The following is an 18322-nucleotide window of genomic DNA, read 5'->3' on the forward strand; positions in this document are numbered from 1 at the left end:
GTCTAGTTGAGTGTCCAGGAGAAAGAGAATAACATGGATTTAGGTGGGCAGCTAGTAGTCTCTGCCACAATTCATATGGTCTCAGAGTGCATGGTGGATCAAAGAGCAGGGAACCTGTAGTCAAGCAGTTAAGGGAGCATTATGATATTTCAGGTAGAAAATGATGATGTCTACACAAAAGCACTGAGACAATAAGTAGAAAAGAGGAGTTAAGTAAGAATTTTTTAAAATGAAGACCCAATAAGATCAGATGTAAAGGTGAGGGAAAAACTGGGTGAGTGTGCCTGTGAACACCCCCACATATGGGGAACCCATGGAATAAACCTGGATTCAACTCAAGAAATATTGAGTGCAAACCTATGAAAAATACTCTACAATAATCTTTCTGGAAAATCTGTTGCCATAAAGTCGATTCTGAGTCATAGCAACCCTATCATGACGCTATGATAATCTCTCTGGAGGAGATAAAAATAAGCAAGATATGGTTTTCCTCCTCAAAAAAGCTTGCAATCTACTTAGGTTACATGTACACAGTATGGAGTTTGGTCAGAAACGTTGGCAGGATGACTGAACATGAAGTATGGGAAAGAGAGAAGAGCAAGTCTACAGATAGAGGTCTGAGAGTCCTTGGCAAAGTGGTAGTTGAAGCCACTATGGAGCTAGACAACTCACCAAAAGAAATAATGAGTAAAGAGAAGAGAAGATCAAGAAGAAAAGCAATGTGCTGACATATAATTAGGGTTTGGGAAAGAGATAAAACCTATTTGAGGAAAAGGCAAAAGTCTACTTTGAAAATGGGACACCCGGGAGGGTGAATAATTCATAAGGCTGGTTTTGCTAGGCGATACACTCAGTGGTCTTTGTGATTTACAATTGGCTAATGCCAACATAGCTCTGGCTCACTCTGAGTTTGATCAGTGGACTAATTCCTAATTGACCAGAGTAGTCATTCTATTGACATACCCTTTGCACTAGAATGTTTTGGCAAAGATTCCAAAATGCTGTCCTTTCATTACGTGTAATAAAATTAACATGTGATTCTGGCTTCTCCATTAAATTGTAAGGTTGAAGACAAAGATTATGTCTTAATTCACCTTCTTTTCTCTAGCACAGTGCCTGGCACACATGGCATGCTTGATAACTATATGTTGAAAAAATGGATGAATCAACTGTATTTTTGTCACTTTTGTGATTTTCCTTGAGGCCCAACACAAAGTGTCTAGCAAATGGAATATAAAAAGTTCATTATTTGTTAAATGATTAAGTCCTGGATGTTTTGGTGGTGCTGCTGCTGGGTTGGTGAGGACGGGCATCTCTGACTTACAGATTGCTCACTTCTTAGGGAGGAGTGTCCAGGCGTGACTAACAATTAGTCCCACTGACCAACAGGGATCTTTTTCACCCAAAATATGGTCTCTTTAGGGATTTAGTAAACCCAGGTAGAAAAAGAGTTGAGCTCTGGAGTCAAAAGTTGTGGACAAGGAAGATCATTACACAGAGTAATTTCAAATAATTCTGGATTCTTCTCCCTTTCATGCTGAAGGCGCCATGAGGGAAGAAAACCAGTCCTCTACCCTGAATTTCATCCTCCTGGGAATTACCAGTCAGCAGGAGCAGGAAGATGTCGTCTTCATCCTCTTCCTGTTTATTTACCCCACCACACTGATTGGAAATCTGCTCATTATCTTAGCCATTCGCTCTGATGTTCGCCTTCACAACCCCATGTACTTTTTCCTTGCCAGCCTCTCCTTTGTTGACATCCTTTTCTCATCTGTAACCATCCCTAAGATGCTGGCAAACCACCTTTTGGGCAGCAAAGCTATTTCCTTTGGAGGATGTCTAACACAGATGTATTTCATGATTGCTTTGGGTAACACAGATAGCTATATCTTGGCTGCGATGGCTTATGATCGTGCTATGGCCATCAGCCGACCTCTCCATTACACAACAATTATCAGCCTGAGGTCTTGTGTCTTGTTTGTTGTTGGGTCTTGGGTGATTGGAAACACCAATGCCCTCCCCCACACTCTGCTCACAGCCAGTCTGTCCTTCTGTGGCAACCAGGAAGTGGCCAATTTCTACTGTGACATTTCCCCTTTGCTCAAATTGTCCTGTTCTGATATCCACTTTAATGTGAAAATGATGTACCTAGGAGTTGGTGTTTTCTGTGTGCCATTAATATGTATCATTATCTCCTATATTTGGGTCTTTTCCACTGTCCTACGGGTTCCATCCACTAAGGGCGTGCGCAAAGCCTTCTCTACCTGTGGCTCCCACCTCACAGTTGTTTTTTTGTATTACGGGACAGTGATGGGCATGTATTTCCGTCCACTGACCAGTTACAGCCTGAAGGATGCAGTGATAACTGTGATGTACGTGGCAGTGACCCCAATGTTAAATCCTTTCATCTATAGTCTGAGAAACCGGGACATGAAGGCTGCCTTGGGGAAATTCTTCAGCAAGAGAATTTCCTCATAACCAATGTGTAGTGATACAGTGGGGAGGGCAGTCACCATTAAGGATGCACATAAGAGTCCAGCTCCAATGTCATCCCCCTCCAAGAAACCAGTGTTGATCTTCCCAGCCAGAAAATTCCTCTTCTCAGCAATCTTATTACAATATGATGAGAAATCTTATTGAAATTATGGCTTTATACACATTATTGCTCCTTCTGGAGGAGTGGCAGCTCAAGATTATTAGGTTCATGTCCCAGTTATGCTACCAGCTAGCAGAGTAAGGTTGACAAAGTCGGAACTTTGGCTGCCACATCTACATATTAGGAATAATAATCTCTGCCCTGTGTGTGTCACAGGTTTGAGAGGATCACATAAGCTCATGGTTTGAAGGCTATAAATCACTATTGAAATGTCAATTCTTATGGCAGTGTTACATTTAGTCACCCCTATTATGCTTACATGCCTCTGAGGCAGAAGTTGACTTAACAAAACGTTGATCATATAAAGTACATCCAATAATTATTGGTGGAAAAAAGGATGAATGAATGAAAATATCAGTCTTTGAAATTTAATCTGATAATGATCAGACATAATGAAAATGGTGGTGCAGATGGTCAACACACTCAGCTGTTAACCAAAAGATTGGCAGTTCAAGTCCACTCAGAGGCACCTTGGAAGAAAGGCCTGGTGATCTACTCCTAGAAAATCAGCCATTGAAAACCGTATGGTGCACAGTTCTACTCTGACACAGATGAGATTGCCATGAGTCAGAATCAGCTAGAAGGCTTTGTTTTTTTAAATCAAACAGGAGATTATTTACTTGTCTATTAAAATCTTTAAAGGAACAGATCCTGAGAGATATTTTTGTTCTTACTGCATAGTTTATTAAACTACACTGTCTGTAAAGATCTAAGATTCTCCCTAACATGTTGCTATAATGACACTCATCAATAGATTTACTGCATGCTAAAGTAAGAAAGACATGGCATGTTTTGATTTAATTAATTATAACATGAAATAAAGCTGATTTGGCAGAAAACTGGGATGCCAAATAATAAAGAAAAAACAAAGATCCATATTGAAAATGATGTGACCATATTTCTCCAGCAAGACCTGGGGGAGATAAGGCTTTGATCTTGAGTGACCAGCCCTGATCATGTAGATAATATTCCCTAAAATAGAGACAGTTATCCAGCAGGTTACTAAATACCCATAAAGAAATCCTACTATCTATGATCTGATTCTATTTATGAGAAAGTTATTAAACCTTTTCAAAATATTAGTAATATATGAGTGATTGTTCATAAATCTCATCTTTCCAAACATAACCATGTTTTGAAGAGATGATTGTATCTTAGAGAAGTGTACCAGTGGTTTTATTATCTACCATTTTTAATCACCAGAAAAAATATAAAACTTTTATTTTCTATAGATAATTCACATTGCCAAGAATTTTTCCATGGTTGTTGAAAGATGTCTGTATTCACTTTTTAATGCTTTCTGGCACCCTTAAACACCAAGGTTGAGAACTGTCACAATCATCGCTTTGGACACATTATCAGGAGGGATCAATCGCTGGAGAAGAACATCATGTCTGGAAGTCGAGGGCCAGCGAGGGTGAGGGAGACCCTCAGTGAGATAGACTGGTACAATAGCTGCAGCGATGGACTCAAACACGCCGGTGATTGTGAGGATGATGCAGGATTGGGCAGTGTTTCCTTCTGTTGTACGTGGGGTCACCATGAGTTGGAGTTGACTCAAAAGTAGCTATCTATCTAACCCTTAAGTATGCATCTTTTTCATATGTGTCCTTCTTGTGAAGTGCACATAAAGCCCTTCTTATCCATGCTAAAGTACAATGGCTGTCCCGAGGAAAAGCCCTGTGTGACTGTTTGGAGTTGAGAGCTAAACCAGTCACTTTTTTCCTGGAACACAATTTTATTTAAAAGAACAACTGACAGGCCAACTATGATTATTCAGACTTGAGTATTTGCAGACATTTCTTGAAGATGAAGGAAGCAAGCCTGTCATTTCAAGGAAAACAAGCAATGTTCGTTGCCAATGATGACCTTCAAACTTTCAAGCAAATATTAGAATTTTTAAAAACTTGTATCTGCTACCATAAGCTTGACAACTTCCCAGTGCTTACAGACTTGTCTGACGAGAGTAGTAATTTTAACAAGTGTGATTTTTTTTGATATTATATAGCAAAAAGTGTGAACATTTGGAAGATCTGAATAACTCAGTGAAACAGTATTTTCCAAATGTCCAATGCGTATTATAAAATCATGAAAAGTGCAAGACAGACCAGTGGATTTTAATGTAAAATAGGACAAAAAGTCCATTGACATTGTATCAAATGTCACATTGCTCCTAACCTTTAAGAAATAATAACTTGTCAAGTTTTAGTATAGTACTGAAGAAAAACATCCACAAAAAGCTTCTCCCATTTCCAACTATATGTCTGGATAAGGCCAGAGTTTCTTCTTTTTCTTAAGTCAAACCAAAGTATCACAACAGGCTGAATTCAGAAACAAGTATGAGAATCCAGTTGCTTTCTATTAAGTCAGACATTAAAAACGTTTAAAAAATGTAAAATGATGCCACTCTCCACATTAAATTCTTTTGTTTTGGAAAATACAGTTACTTTTCATAAAATCATATTATTTTATAACATAGAATGGGTTTGTTATTGCTATTTTTAGATGAATGAATACATAAGTAGTTTGAATTTTTCTCAGTGTTAATTTCTAATACAGTAAGTATTGACAAGTATAACCTACATAAACAAGTTTTTGGGATCCTAAATAATTTTTAAGAATGTAAAGTGGTCAGGAGACCAAAACGTCTGAGAACCACTACTCTATATAAACTAATCTGTGATGTGTCTGCCAACTAGATTATAAACTCCTTGAGAAGAGTAACTATCTCTTTCATCTTTCTGTCCCCAGAGTCTATTAAAATGCTTACTCTTAGACAGCAGCTTAAATCTCAGTTTAGTTCTTTTATGCTTCCATGGAGCCTGTCCCATGTGTGAATGGTACAGTGGTCAACCAGATGAGGAAACTGGAGCTCAAAGAACTCAAGAAACTTGCCCAGCTAGAATTCAAGCCGACTCTATCTGACTCCAGAACTATCAATTATTTGTGACCATGCTGTGTCTCTCAAAACTTTAGGACTGAACATGTACACCAATGTTCACTGCAGCACTATTCGCAATAGCCAAAAGGTGGAAACAAACTAAATGCCCATCAATAGAAGAACAGATAAACGAATGTGGTACATATATACAATGGAATACTACTCAACCATAAAGAGAAATGAAGCGCTGATACGTGATACAACATGGATGAATCTCAAAATATTATGCTGAGTGGAATAAATCAATCACAAAAGAACAAATATTATATGATCTAACTTACATGAAATAACAAGAATAGGCAAATGTATATAGAACAAAGTTTATTAGTAGTTACAGGCAGTGGGAGGGAAGGGGAAAGGGGAAGTCATTGTTTAGAAAGCACTGAGTTTCTGTTTATGGTGATGGGAAAGTTGGCAATGATTATGGATGATGGTTGTACAACATGATTAATGTAATTAATATCACTAAATTGTACACCTGAAAATGCTGAATTGGCAAATACTGTGTTTTATACATATTTACAATAATAAAAATATATATTTAAAAAAACTTTAAGACTGAGAAAGAAAGGTAAAGGAGGTCTTCGGGGGTGTTCGTCTGGTCAAACTGGGGAAACCTGAGTTGGATTGGGGCTCCCATCTCTCCAGAATCGAAAACAGAGGAAGTAGTATAGGAAGAGGAACTCAGCCCAGATCATTTTTCTAGCCCCAACATCACATCACTCTCTTCTCAGCTTAGGTTCATTCAGCTGTGCCAGTTGCTATTTCACTTTAGTCAATGAATAATGAGCATCGAATACCACATGTGATAAGTGTTACATGTCTGGCAGACAGTCTGGCTGTCACATGCTTCTACTTTCTTCTTAAAATGACCAGGTCACTCTTTTCTTTTTGCCCATCCACGACAGAAAAAAATTAAACTGGATTTTCTTAACATGCAGTTACACAGTGGTTACTTTATTCAATCAAGGGGAATAATATACTTAAACCAGTAACCTCCTGATTTAAGGATGTGTCATACCAGCACTTCTAGAACACATAAGAAATTGGACACTGTTCCAAACAGATTCCAAGAATAATCCATATTTCTGGGTCACTCATAGTCTGTTTTTCTATATTCTCTGTGTACCCTGATTAGATGATTAGGAGATGGGAGGTTAGTAGGAAATCAGTTTTACAGGAGAAAGAAGGGACTCCATTTGCTCAATGTTATTTCAGCTCCTTCCTGCCCCAACGACATTTTATCCAACATCTGCAAGGATGGGATTTGGGTTGCTGGCATGTACATGATATGGAATGTCCAGAGGAGGTAAAAATAGCACTGACATAGCCTTAACCTGGCCTAAGATTATCATCTCTAGAAGAAGAGAAGACAGTAGCGTCCTCTCTGAGCCAACAGTGTTTCACCCTATCTTGCATTTTTCATGATGCTGAAGGTCTCTTTCTGCACTTCCCTGAAAAGCTCCAAAACGCAAGGCTGAATGAAGCAACCAAAACTCACTTAGCTGTTCTGCTGGCGTGTGGAATGCCAAATCCTGCTGGGACCGTAGAAGTGTCATGGACAAGTCCCTAATGCCTTAGCCTCTCTTGGACCAGCTCACAGCAGCAACACAGCACTGAATTCTCAGGTCTCTTGGGATTTGGTACCTCACAGAATTAATTATTTTCAATTTAACAGACCTTGAGATTGGTCCAAACTGCAGCTAAGAATAGCAGAACCCTAACTCCAGGGGTACTGGTGAAATTATGAGAACACATTTCTCATGGGCTTTGATGAGTCAGGGAAAGGGCAGACATTAGCATCAAGTTCTGGAAAAGTAGAAAAGAGAGGCTACTTGACTGTTATCAGGCTCACTGTGGTTTTCTGTGAATGCACCTTCCAAGGATAGTGTATACTGGCATGATCCGGGTCCTGATCTGGAGCCCTTGTTCCTTTATTCTAAGAGTGGACAAAAATAAAAGTGGACAAAATTTTTTCTAATACTGTGAGACAAAGGAGAAATTGGACAAGATGCAGTGATGGCAATAATTATCATTCAACACATCCAGTGCATGAAGCAATTTTCTTTTTGGTGCCTTTAACTGAAGTTCTCATCACCTTCTTGTCATCCACAGTGGGAGAGATGTATATGAAACAAGAGTCAGCCAGTAATAGACTCAGCGAATGGCAAGAACATCCAGGTAGGGACTAGGAGAGGGAGACACACAGTTCCTTTTCAATTCTTTTTCTCCCCTTTTGCCCCTCTACCCATCCCAGCCTAGGGTCAGGTAGAAGCCCACCTCTCACACAGCCTTTCTGCAAACAGTCTATAACAACAATGATGATACTGTGCTCCTTTAGCAGCCACAAGGGGCAGAGACCCAGGACCTTAAGATCTCACAGGCAATGAGAGCCATTGTGATAGAAGGAATCAACAGTGGTTTCTCTCCAGGTAATTTTATGATAATTCTTTTCACCAAAGCCCCACCCTATGCAGAAGACACACAGGCACTCGCACACTTACACCCGTGCACAAACACATGAGCATACACACTCAGGCCCACACACAGAATTAAGGCATTAAAAGAATGTGGCATCAATTATACAAGTTTCTTTGCTATTTATGGAACTTCCATAAAAGAGAGGCTGCATTATATTGCATTGCCCTCCATTATACACATTCTATGAGCCCATGATTGATTTCTAGGGTAAGATTTCCTTAATTAATTATTTTTTTAATAAGTAATACATTCACATGGTTCAAACCTCAATATGTGCTAAAGATACACATGAAAAATCTCTCTTCCACTCTTATCTCTCAGACACCAAATCCCCATCCCTCTAACAAGTTATCACTGTTACTGGTTTTCTGTTATTCTTTCAGATTTTTTAGTGAACATACTAACCAATATAGATACATACTATTTTGGGGCATGGGATAAAAAAAAATGTTTATATTTGGGACAGGTAATGGGGATAGGTGTTTGAGATGAGGCCTGATCACTTTAGTCCCAACCATACCTTATTCCCTCTGTTTTCTTACCTTTAACCTTCATTTATGTCTTCCATGGGTGCTTTTCTCCTCATCAAGGGGGAACACGGGTTCTCTAAATTCAATTTCCATTTTTAAACCTGAACCTAAGTTCCGAGGGCAACCAAGTTGAGTTCACCAAAAATTTTAATCAGTCAACCACAGGAAATTTATATCACCTAAAACAGCACTCAAGTTGTTTTTCTTTTTTAAGTTGTAGGAGTTGTACTTCATAACAAGCCTGGAAAAATGTCCATTGATCCCATGTAAGAAGCAATGGTTTTGTATTTAAAGGGGTTTATATTTGGGTGAAGTGCTGAGCAGTCTTTGGGCAAGAGATGGCCTAAAAGTGGGGACGAAAGTATGGTAAAAGGGGAAAGAAAGGAGGAAGTAAGGTCCCTGGTCTGAGACTTGGAAAGCTAAGAGGAAAAGTAGAAGGTGAATTAGGGCTGAGGCTTCTGATTCTGCTGAGTCAGAGCTCAGCAAGAGACAAGCTCAAGGAGGATACAAATAGGGCTGATGGACTCCCAGGATATGCTTAACTTTGGAGGAAAAAAAAAAAAAGCTTCAGGGAAAACTGATTCTGTGGGTTAATTCCTCAGCTGAAATACTGATCATTTGTTTTGTTTGGCTTCTTTATGTCTCTATAACCATAATATTTCCTACTTATTCTTGTGGTCAGGAATGACTAGGACTCCATTAACTCACAGCAACATGTGAAATGACACACAAAAAGCTCATGCTCTTCCCCTTGCCTGATATCACCTCTATCCAATCTTCTTTTCCATTTGTTGAGGTTTATTTGTCCACATGCCAGATACTCACTGAGCATATGTTGTACCAGGCTCAGTGTGAATGCCAGATATCAAAGAAGAACGAGATAGGTGCCTTCTCTGCCCAGTCTCCGTGATGCTGTCAATAGAATGAAGGACATAGACAGGAAAACAGGCGGTTACAATGCAGGTGACACCTGCTGGGGTGAGGGGGGCTGTGGAGGTACAGGGGCATGAGGCAGGGCATTTACATGAGCTTGTTGTGAAGGATGGGTCAGGGAAGTCTTCCTAGAAGAAGTAACATCTAAGCTGAGATTTGATGTTTGACACAGACTAATGAATGGGAGAGGGAAGACTATCCAGGCAGAGAAAATAACATGGGCCAAAGCCCAGAAGTAAGTAATCAAAAGTGGCTTAGTAAAATTGGAGAAGAGAGGTTCTTGAGGGATGGGGGAAGATGGGGCCAGTCTGTAATAAGTGCAAGTGATGCCCAAGAACCACCAGACCATGTTAAGAAGTTTAGAGTTTATCCTGAGAGTAATGGGGAGCTCTTGAAGGATTTCTCAAGTGGAAAGACAAAATCAGATTTGATTTACAGAAAGCTCATTCTCGCTGTAATAAGGGACTCAGCAGATGGGCATGACTGGAGGCAGGAAGAAAATTACCCAAATCCAAGTTAGAAATCATGCTGCCCTCATTTATGGTAGTAGCAACGGGGACAGAGAGAAGTGGGTAACTTTGAGCTATTTGAGAAAGTAAAATTGCTAGAATTTGGTGATTATTTGGTTGTGGGAGGTGAAGAAGAAAAAGAGGCCAGTGATGATGTCCAGGTTTCTGGTCAAACCAACTCAGTAGATGGTGGTGATAATGATTTCAGTGTTCACCTGCTTTTTACCAATTCCGAAACCCCTTTTCCAGTAGCCATAGTTTTTGAACTATTGGAAAAATATGTGAAAGACTGAATTAATCTGTGAAATCTTGGTTTATTCATTCAAGACATCCATGTAAACAGCATAATAGCTAGGCCAACAAACACCTCAAGATATCTGTATTGGATTAAAGCTTATATAATAAGATGAAAAGCCTTTCCTCCCACTGAAAACAAATCTTTGATTTCCCATGACGCCAAGAGCACAGACATTGCAACCATTCAGTTGAACCATATGAAACTGCCATTTTTGTAGGTTCCAAATAGTCCGATATTGGAAATTTCATATGATTCATCCTAACGCTAGAAGATCAAGATTGGAATATTGCATGATTTTCAGAGCTCACAATCCAAACATTAGTAACCTTAGACAACTGACTCAACTTTCTCCTTCCAGGGATGAGATGGGAAAACTTGTCCAGTGTCTCAGAATTTTTTCTCCTGGGGTTCTCTAAGCAGAAGGAGCACCAGGAAGTCCTCTTTGGGCTGTTCCTGACCACGTACCTGGTCACTGTGGCAGGCAATCTCCTCATCATTCTGGCCATCATCTCTGATGCTCAACTCCACACCCCCATGTACTTCTTCCTGGCCAACCTCTCACTCGCTAATACGTGCTTTGTGTCCACCACAGTCCCCAAGATGCTGGCAAACACATGGGCCCAGAATCAAGTCATCTTGTACGCAGGGTGTCTATCTCAACAGTATTTTTTCATGTTATTTGTGATGCTGGAGGCGTTCCTCTTGGCTGTCATGGCATATGACCACTACGTGGCCATATGTCACCCACTCCATTACATCACGGTCATGAGCCCTGGGCTCTGTGTCCTCCTAGTCAATGCATCTTGGATCATGAATTTCCTCCACTCCCTCCTACACACACTCCTGATGAACAATCTGTCCTTCTATGCAGACCATGAGATCCCACACTTCTTCTGTGACATCAACCCCCTCCTGAGTCTGTCCTGCACAGACCTTTTCATCAATGAGCTGGTGACATTCACAGTCGGGCCTGGCAGGCCTGTTTTGTGTGCTTTGCCTAATTTATCTCTTATGTGTATATTTTCTCCACGATCCTGAAGATCCCCTCAGCTCAGGGAAAGCGGAAAGCCTTTTCCACCTGCAGCTCTCATCTCTCTGTAGTCTCTCTTTTCTTTGAGACTTCCACCCACTCAGCACAGAAGGGCATGGTTGCATCAGTGATGCACACCGTAGACCCCAATGCCGAATCGCTTTATCTATAGTTTAAGGAACCAAGACATCAAGTCTTCCCTGAGAAAGCTCATTTAGGTTAGGAAAATACATTCTCCTTAGAATTCCCTGTGTGGCACAAACAGTTAAGCACTCGACTACTGATAGAAAAGTTGGCAGCGCGAACCCACCCAGAGGCACCTCAGAAGACAGGGTTGGTGATCTCCTTCCAAAAAGTCACAGCGGTAAAAAACCCTGTGGAGCATAGTTCTGCTATGCAACACATGGAGTCTCCATGTCTGAGTCAACTTCATGGCAACTGGTTTGGTTTGGTTTAGTGGTAGTCCAACGTGGGACTCTCCACCCATTTGCCTTTACCACGCTAAGCAGAAGTAGGAGAGGGAGAGAAATAGGAGACATCATTTCCAGTACCTGTGATCTGAACTTGAAATATTCATGCCTAAGCTATAGGACTGAATCAGAGCAAACTCATCATCAGGTAATGTCTTTAGCTTAAATTCTTACAATCATAATGTTCTAACATCATAGCCATCCAGATTTATAATATGATAAACGATGTGCTTGAATACTTTTGAACAACATGAGACAGTTCATGACCAAAAGAAGGGAGTGTCTGACTGGGATGTTGCATGTAGCCAATGAAAAACTCCAAGGAAAGCCAACACTTGGCCCACAATCGCTGTGACCTTGATGGCCTATATCTCTACCAATAGTGTTTCTGCCACTGAGGTTCCCCAGGTCTGTGATGACATCATGCTGAATGACTAGGAATGAGGACTGAGAAGGGCTTGACAGGGATAGGTCTTTAGGTAGACTCACTACAATATTTCACCAAGCATCCAAGACCCACAGTCCTCTTGCTGCCTTAAATTTCACAGGAAAACTTCATTCTTCTTTTTGCAGCAATCTTTCCAAGTCTTTTTCACCTTTGTAGTCCCAATGCTTATCACTTGGCATGGTACCTGGCACCAGTTAATGTGTGCTGAACCCCAATGGGATGGTTAAAATCATGGAGTTAGGAAAGAATGATTTTTATAGACACTTCATAATATCCTATTTGAATGATTGAAACCCCCTCCTAATTAATCTCATGTCCTCAGTCTCTCCTTCTCCATTGCATTCGTTCTTTACACCGCCATCAGATTAATCTTGACAGAATATGGTATGTCACCATCACTACCATCCCATCAGAAATCTCCACTGGTTTTATACTGCCTGCAGAATAAAATTTAAACTATTAATCCTAGAATCCAAGGCCCACCATAACCAGTTCATAACTTAATGGTCAATTGTTAGGTCACACTATTCCATATTCTGCCCAGATCAACTCAGGCTAATATTTTTATAGTACATTGATTATTACTGATGGAAGCAAAAAAAGACCTGGAAACCTAGGTCAGTAAAAGTTGTGGCAAAATCTGCACAATAAGGTACAGCCTTACCAATAAGTTTCTATAAGAAATTAAAACACTACCATTGTTGTTGTTAGGTGCTGTCGAGTCAGTTCCAACTTACAGCAACCCTAAGTAAAACAGAATGAAACACTGCCCAGTCCTGTGCCATCCTCACAATCGTTGCTATTCTTGAGCCCGTTGTTGCAGCCACTGTGTCAATCCATCTTATGGAGGGTCTTCCTCTTTTTTGCTGACCCTCTACTTTACCAAGCATGATGTCCTTCACCAGGGACTGATCCCTCCTGATAACATGTCCAAAGTAAGTGAGAAGAAGTCTCGCCATCCTCACTTCTAAGGAGCATTCTGGCTGTACTTCTTCCAAGACAGATTCGCTCATTCTTCTTGTAGTCCATGGTATACTTAATATTCTTTGCCAACACGATCATTCAAAGGCACTCAAAATACTACTACGCGGTGCTGATTTTTATTCTTGATGTCTTTGTTTCCTTTAAGGTATGGGGTTGCATATTGCTGTGTGTGAATTTTTAAAGTCTGAGGTGCCAGTATGTCTGAATTTGGGGAGATTTCAGAACTAACGTTAGGCGCTTCGTTCTGAAATTAACTGAGAATTTCACCTCTGCTCTCCCAATAAACATTCGGCTTCTGTTAAGGTTTTACCAGTTGAAAAACAAAGCTCAGTGCCTGTTATATTATGCATGTTTGGGGTGGCGGGGGAGGCTCTTATTGAGATGTTAAATAAGTTAGAGCTGTAAATAAACTTGTTGTTTTTAATTACCTCCAAGGAATTTCCCCAGCAGGCTCCCGGACTTTTTCTCCTTCCGCTTTATCTGAATTAGCAAGTTTTTACATTTCAAAAGACTTGGATTTTAAAACTGATCTAATCTCTACTTTTTCCTAACTAATGGTTAATTTTATATCCAAAGACTCTCATTCCAGTTAAGCTTGTGTCGGCTTACAAATACATCACTAAACCTCCATGGCAAGAATCTTTATACTTCTAACTTTAGAAGTATTGCCTTCGTTAAATTGTATCAAAAGTGAGAGACTGTGTTAGACTAGAAATTGATGTGAAAAAGGTTTGTAGCTAATTGCCCTGCATAAATCTCCCCACTCCCACTTTTTACCTCTATGTCTGTCTGATGTGAACCATATACCGCCTGTTAAAATACTTTTGTTCCGCCTGCAAAGCAGAACACGCCGTAGCAGTTGACCTGAACATGTATTCTCTTGTGGAATGAAAATTATTCCTTCAATAAAATTTTTGTTTTAATATATCAGAGCTTTGGTCCAGTGACTTCACTAGGACACTGCAGTGACACAGGTTGTGATTAGCGCAGGTAACATCCTCTCCCGTGGAGGTCAGTTGTTGACATCCAGCTCGCCTCCTCCCTATTTATCTTACATTAAAACAACACATTATCTTTTGACAATAGAAGATAGTATATAGCAAAGTCGGGGAACCCTGGTGGCATAGTGGTTAAGAGTTCGGCTACTAAACAAAAGATCTGCAGTTCGAATCCACCAGGCGCTCCTGGGAAACCATATGGGGCAGTTCTACTCTGTCCTGTAGGATCACTATGAGTCGGAATCAACTCTTTTGTCTAGCAAAGTGATAGGCAGCATGGGCTCTAGGGCCAGACTAAACAAGTCCACATCTTAAATTTGCCACTTACTCGTAAGCAGTGTGCCCTTAGAAAATTACTTAACTTTTCAAAGCAAGTATAACTTACCTCCTTGTGCTGTTAAGAGGTTTAAATATGATAATGTGTGTACAGCATTGATTGTGATCATTAAATCAGGTATGAATATAAGCATTCAAAGGACTAATTCCTAGTATATAGTATGTTTTCAATAAATTCTAGCTTTTGTTGGGGTAGTCCTTGTTAAAACAAAAGCTGAGCAGCAACCGCGAAGTGAATTCACTTTCAAGAAATGCTGGTAAGGAATTACCTATGGCCTACATTGTAAAACTAGAAGGGACCCTGTAAAATCACTCTTTTGGAGAACATTGTGGGGTTTAATATGGGATCCCCTACTTACTGAATTCATATGCTGAGAAGCTTTCAGTCTACCTTTGAAACCATGCTTCCTGTGTACCTTACAGTAAAAATTTACCTACTAAATTTAAAATACAAAGTTTATACCATCCTAAAGTCTCTCGTAATTTCTTGACAGGTATGCATCTTTCATTATTTAAATTAATGTGCACCAATGTTTTTAGTTCTATCTTTTTAACTTATATTAGTTGTTACTCTTTCATAGGTATATATTGTATGTGAATTTCCATGTACCAAGATTCTTTACATTTGGGTCATAATTCTAGCTTTTGAAGGACGCCAACATATCCTTATGCCACAGTTTGCTCAAAATAACCTGTTTGGTTTGTGAATTAATTCAAATTTTTGAATATTAAAAATATCACTTCCATAAACATTATGTCTTCATGTGATTTATTCTCTTAACCTACATTTTTAGCAATTAATATGCCTTCCTATAATTTTATTTGAAATACTGGTAGCATAGCTTCCAGCATCACAGGTTTCAGCTGAGCTTCCAGACTAAGACAGCCTAGGAAGAAGCATGTAGCGATCAACTTCTGAAAAAATTGGCCAGTGAAAACCTTACGAATAATAGCAGAACGTCGTCTGATATAGTGCCAGAAGATGAGCCCCTCAGGTTGGAAGGCACTCAAAATATGACTGGGAAGAGCTGCTTCTTCAAAGTAGAATTGACCTTAATGACATGGGCAGAGTAAAACTTTTAGGACCTTCATTTGCTGATGTGGCACTACTCAAAATGAGAAGAAACAGCTGCAAACATCCATTAATAATCAGAACGTGGAATTTACGAAGTAAGAATCTAGGAAAATTGGAAGTCATCAAAAATGAAATGGAATGCATGAAGGTCAATATCCTAGTCATTAGTGACTTGAAATGGACCTGTAATGGCCATTTTGAATCAGACAATCATATGGTCTAAAATGCCTGGATGATAAATTGAAGAGGAATGACATCACATTCATCATCAAAAAGAACATTTCAAGTTCTATCCTGAAGTACAATACTGTCAATGATCAGATAATATCCATATGCCTATAAGGAAGACCAGTTAATATAACTATTATTCAAATTTACACACCAATCATTAATGACAAAGATGAAGAAATTAAAGATTTTTACCAAATTCTGCAGTCTGAAATTGATCAAACATACAATCAACAGGAATTGATAATTACTGGTGATGGGAATGCAAAAGTTGGAAGAAAAAAAAGATCTGCAGTTGGAAAATATGGCCTTGGAGATAGAAATGATGCCAGAGATTACACGATAGAATTCTGCAAGACCAACAACTTCTTCATTGCAAATATCTTTTTTCAACAACATAAATGGTGACTATACACATGGACCTCGCCGGGTGGAAAACACAGGAATAAGATCAATTACATCCGTGGAAAGAGATGATGGAAAAGCTCAATATCATCAGTCAGAATAAGGCCAGGGGCCAAGGGCGGAACAGACCACCAATTGCTCATATGCAAGTTTAAGTTGAAGCTGAAGAAAATTCTAACAAGTCCATGAGAACCAAAATACAACCTTGAGTATATCCCACGTGAATTTGGAGACCATCTCAAGAATAGATTTGACACGTTTAACATTAATGACCAAAGACCAGACGAGCTGTGGGATGGTATCAAGGACATCATAAATGAAGAAAGCAAAAGTTCATTAAAAAGACGAAAATGGATGTCAGAAGAGACTCTGAAACTTGCTCTTGAACGTAGACATTGAATAAGTATGGTGAAAGGGTATAATCCTGACCCATAACTTTCCTGATTATAAGTCACACGGAATCCCCTTGTTGTGTTCGAATGACTGGCTCTTGGTCTATGTACGGGTTCCACATGAGCACACTTAAGTGTTCTGGAATTCCCATTCTTCACAATGTTATCCATAATTTGTTATGATCCACACAGTCAAATGCCTTTGCATAGTCAATAAAAGACAGGTAAACATCTTTCTAGTAGTCTCTGCTTTCAGCCAAGATCCATCTGACATCAACAATGATATCCCTCGTTCCACGTCCTCTTCTGAATCTGGCTTCAATTTCTAGGAGTTCCCTATTGATATACCGCTGCAACTGTTTTTGAATGATCTTCAGCAAAATTTTACTTGCGTGTGATATTAATTATACTGTTCAATAATCTCCACATTCTGTTGGATTATCTTTCCTTGGAATGGGTGCAAATATGGATCTATTCCAGTCAGTTAGCCAGGTAGCTGTCTTCCAAATTTCTTGGCATAGTCAGGTGAGCAACTCCAGTGCTGCATCCATTTGTTGAAACATCTCAATTGGTATTTCATCAATTCCTAGAGGCTTGTTTTTCACCAATACCTTCAAGTGCAGTTTGGACTTCTCCCTTCAATAGCATCTGTTCTTGATCATATGCTACCTCCTGAAATGAGCTAATGTCAACCAATTCTTTTTGGTACAGTGACTCTGTATATTCCGTCCATCTTCTTTTGATGCTTCCTGCATCATTCAACATTTTACCCACAGAATCCTTCAATATTGCAACTTGAGGCTTGAATTTTTTCTTCAGGTCTTTCAGCTTGAGAAATGCTGAGCATGTTCTTCCCTTTTGGTTTTCTAACTCCAGGTCTTAGGACATTTCATTATAATACTTTACTTTGTCTTCTCGAGCCACCCTAAATCTTCTGTTTAGCTCTTTTACTTCACCATTTCTTCCATTTGCATTAGCTGCTCTACATTCAAAAGCAAGTTTCAGAGTCTCTTCTGACATCCATTTTGGTCTTTTCTTTCTTTCCTACCTTTTCAATGATCTTTTGCTTTCTTCATGTATGATATCCTTCATGTCATCCCACATCCCATCTGGTCCTAGGTCACTAATGTTCAATGCATCAAATCTATTCTTGAGATGGTCTCTAAATTCATGTGGGATATACTCAAGGTTGTATTTGGTTCTCCAACTACTGATCCTTCTTCGTTTCTAACTTTCGCATTCCCATCACCAGTAATTATCAATGCATCCTGATTGCATGTTTGATCAATTTAAGACTGCAGAAGTTGGTAAAAATCTTCAATTTCTTCATCTTTGGCATTAGTGGTTGGTAAGTAAATTTGAATAATAGTTGTATTAACTGGTCTTCCTTGTAGGTATATGGATAGTATCCGATCACTGACAGCATTGTACTTCAGGATAGACCCTGAAATGTTCTTTTTGACGATGAATGTGACACCATTCCTCTTCAATTTGTTATTCCCAGCATAGTAAACCATAAGATTGTCTGATTCAAAATGGCCAGTACTGGGCCATTTCAGCTCACTAATGCCTAGGATATTGATCTTTATGTGTTCCATTTAATTTTTG

At 39.5% G+C, this 18322-nt stretch overlaps 2 protein-coding genes across 2 annotated transcripts; both read left to right on the forward strand.

Moving 5' to 3' along the window:
• Nucleotides 1-1521: 1521 nt before the first annotated feature.
• On the forward strand, nucleotides 1522-2478 carry LOC101358309 (olfactory receptor 1A1). Its single transcript, XM_004376140.2, has one exon. The coding sequence runs from the start codon at nucleotides 1549-1551 to the stop codon at nucleotides 2476-2478; it is 930 nt and encodes a 309-aa protein (XP_004376197.1). The 5' UTR covers nucleotides 1522-1548.
• Nucleotides 2479-10708: 8230 nt separating this feature from the next.
• LOC101347078 (olfactory receptor 1G1) lies at nucleotides 10709-11620 on the forward strand. Its single transcript, XM_012555530.2, is given in 4 exon segments — nucleotides 10709-11313; nucleotides 11315-11351; nucleotides 11353-11519; nucleotides 11521-11620. Coding segments are annotated over 4 exon segments (909 nt in total).
• The last annotated feature ends 6702 nt before the right edge of the window (nucleotides 11621-18322 follow it).

The sequence above is a fragment of the Trichechus manatus genome, unplaced genomic scaffold, assembly GCF_000243295.1.
Source record: "Trichechus manatus latirostris isolate Lorelei unplaced genomic scaffold, TriManLat1.0 scaffold00040, whole genome shotgun sequence".
In the NCBI taxonomy this organism is placed as follows: Eukaryota; Metazoa; Chordata; class Mammalia; order Sirenia; family Trichechidae; genus Trichechus; species Trichechus manatus.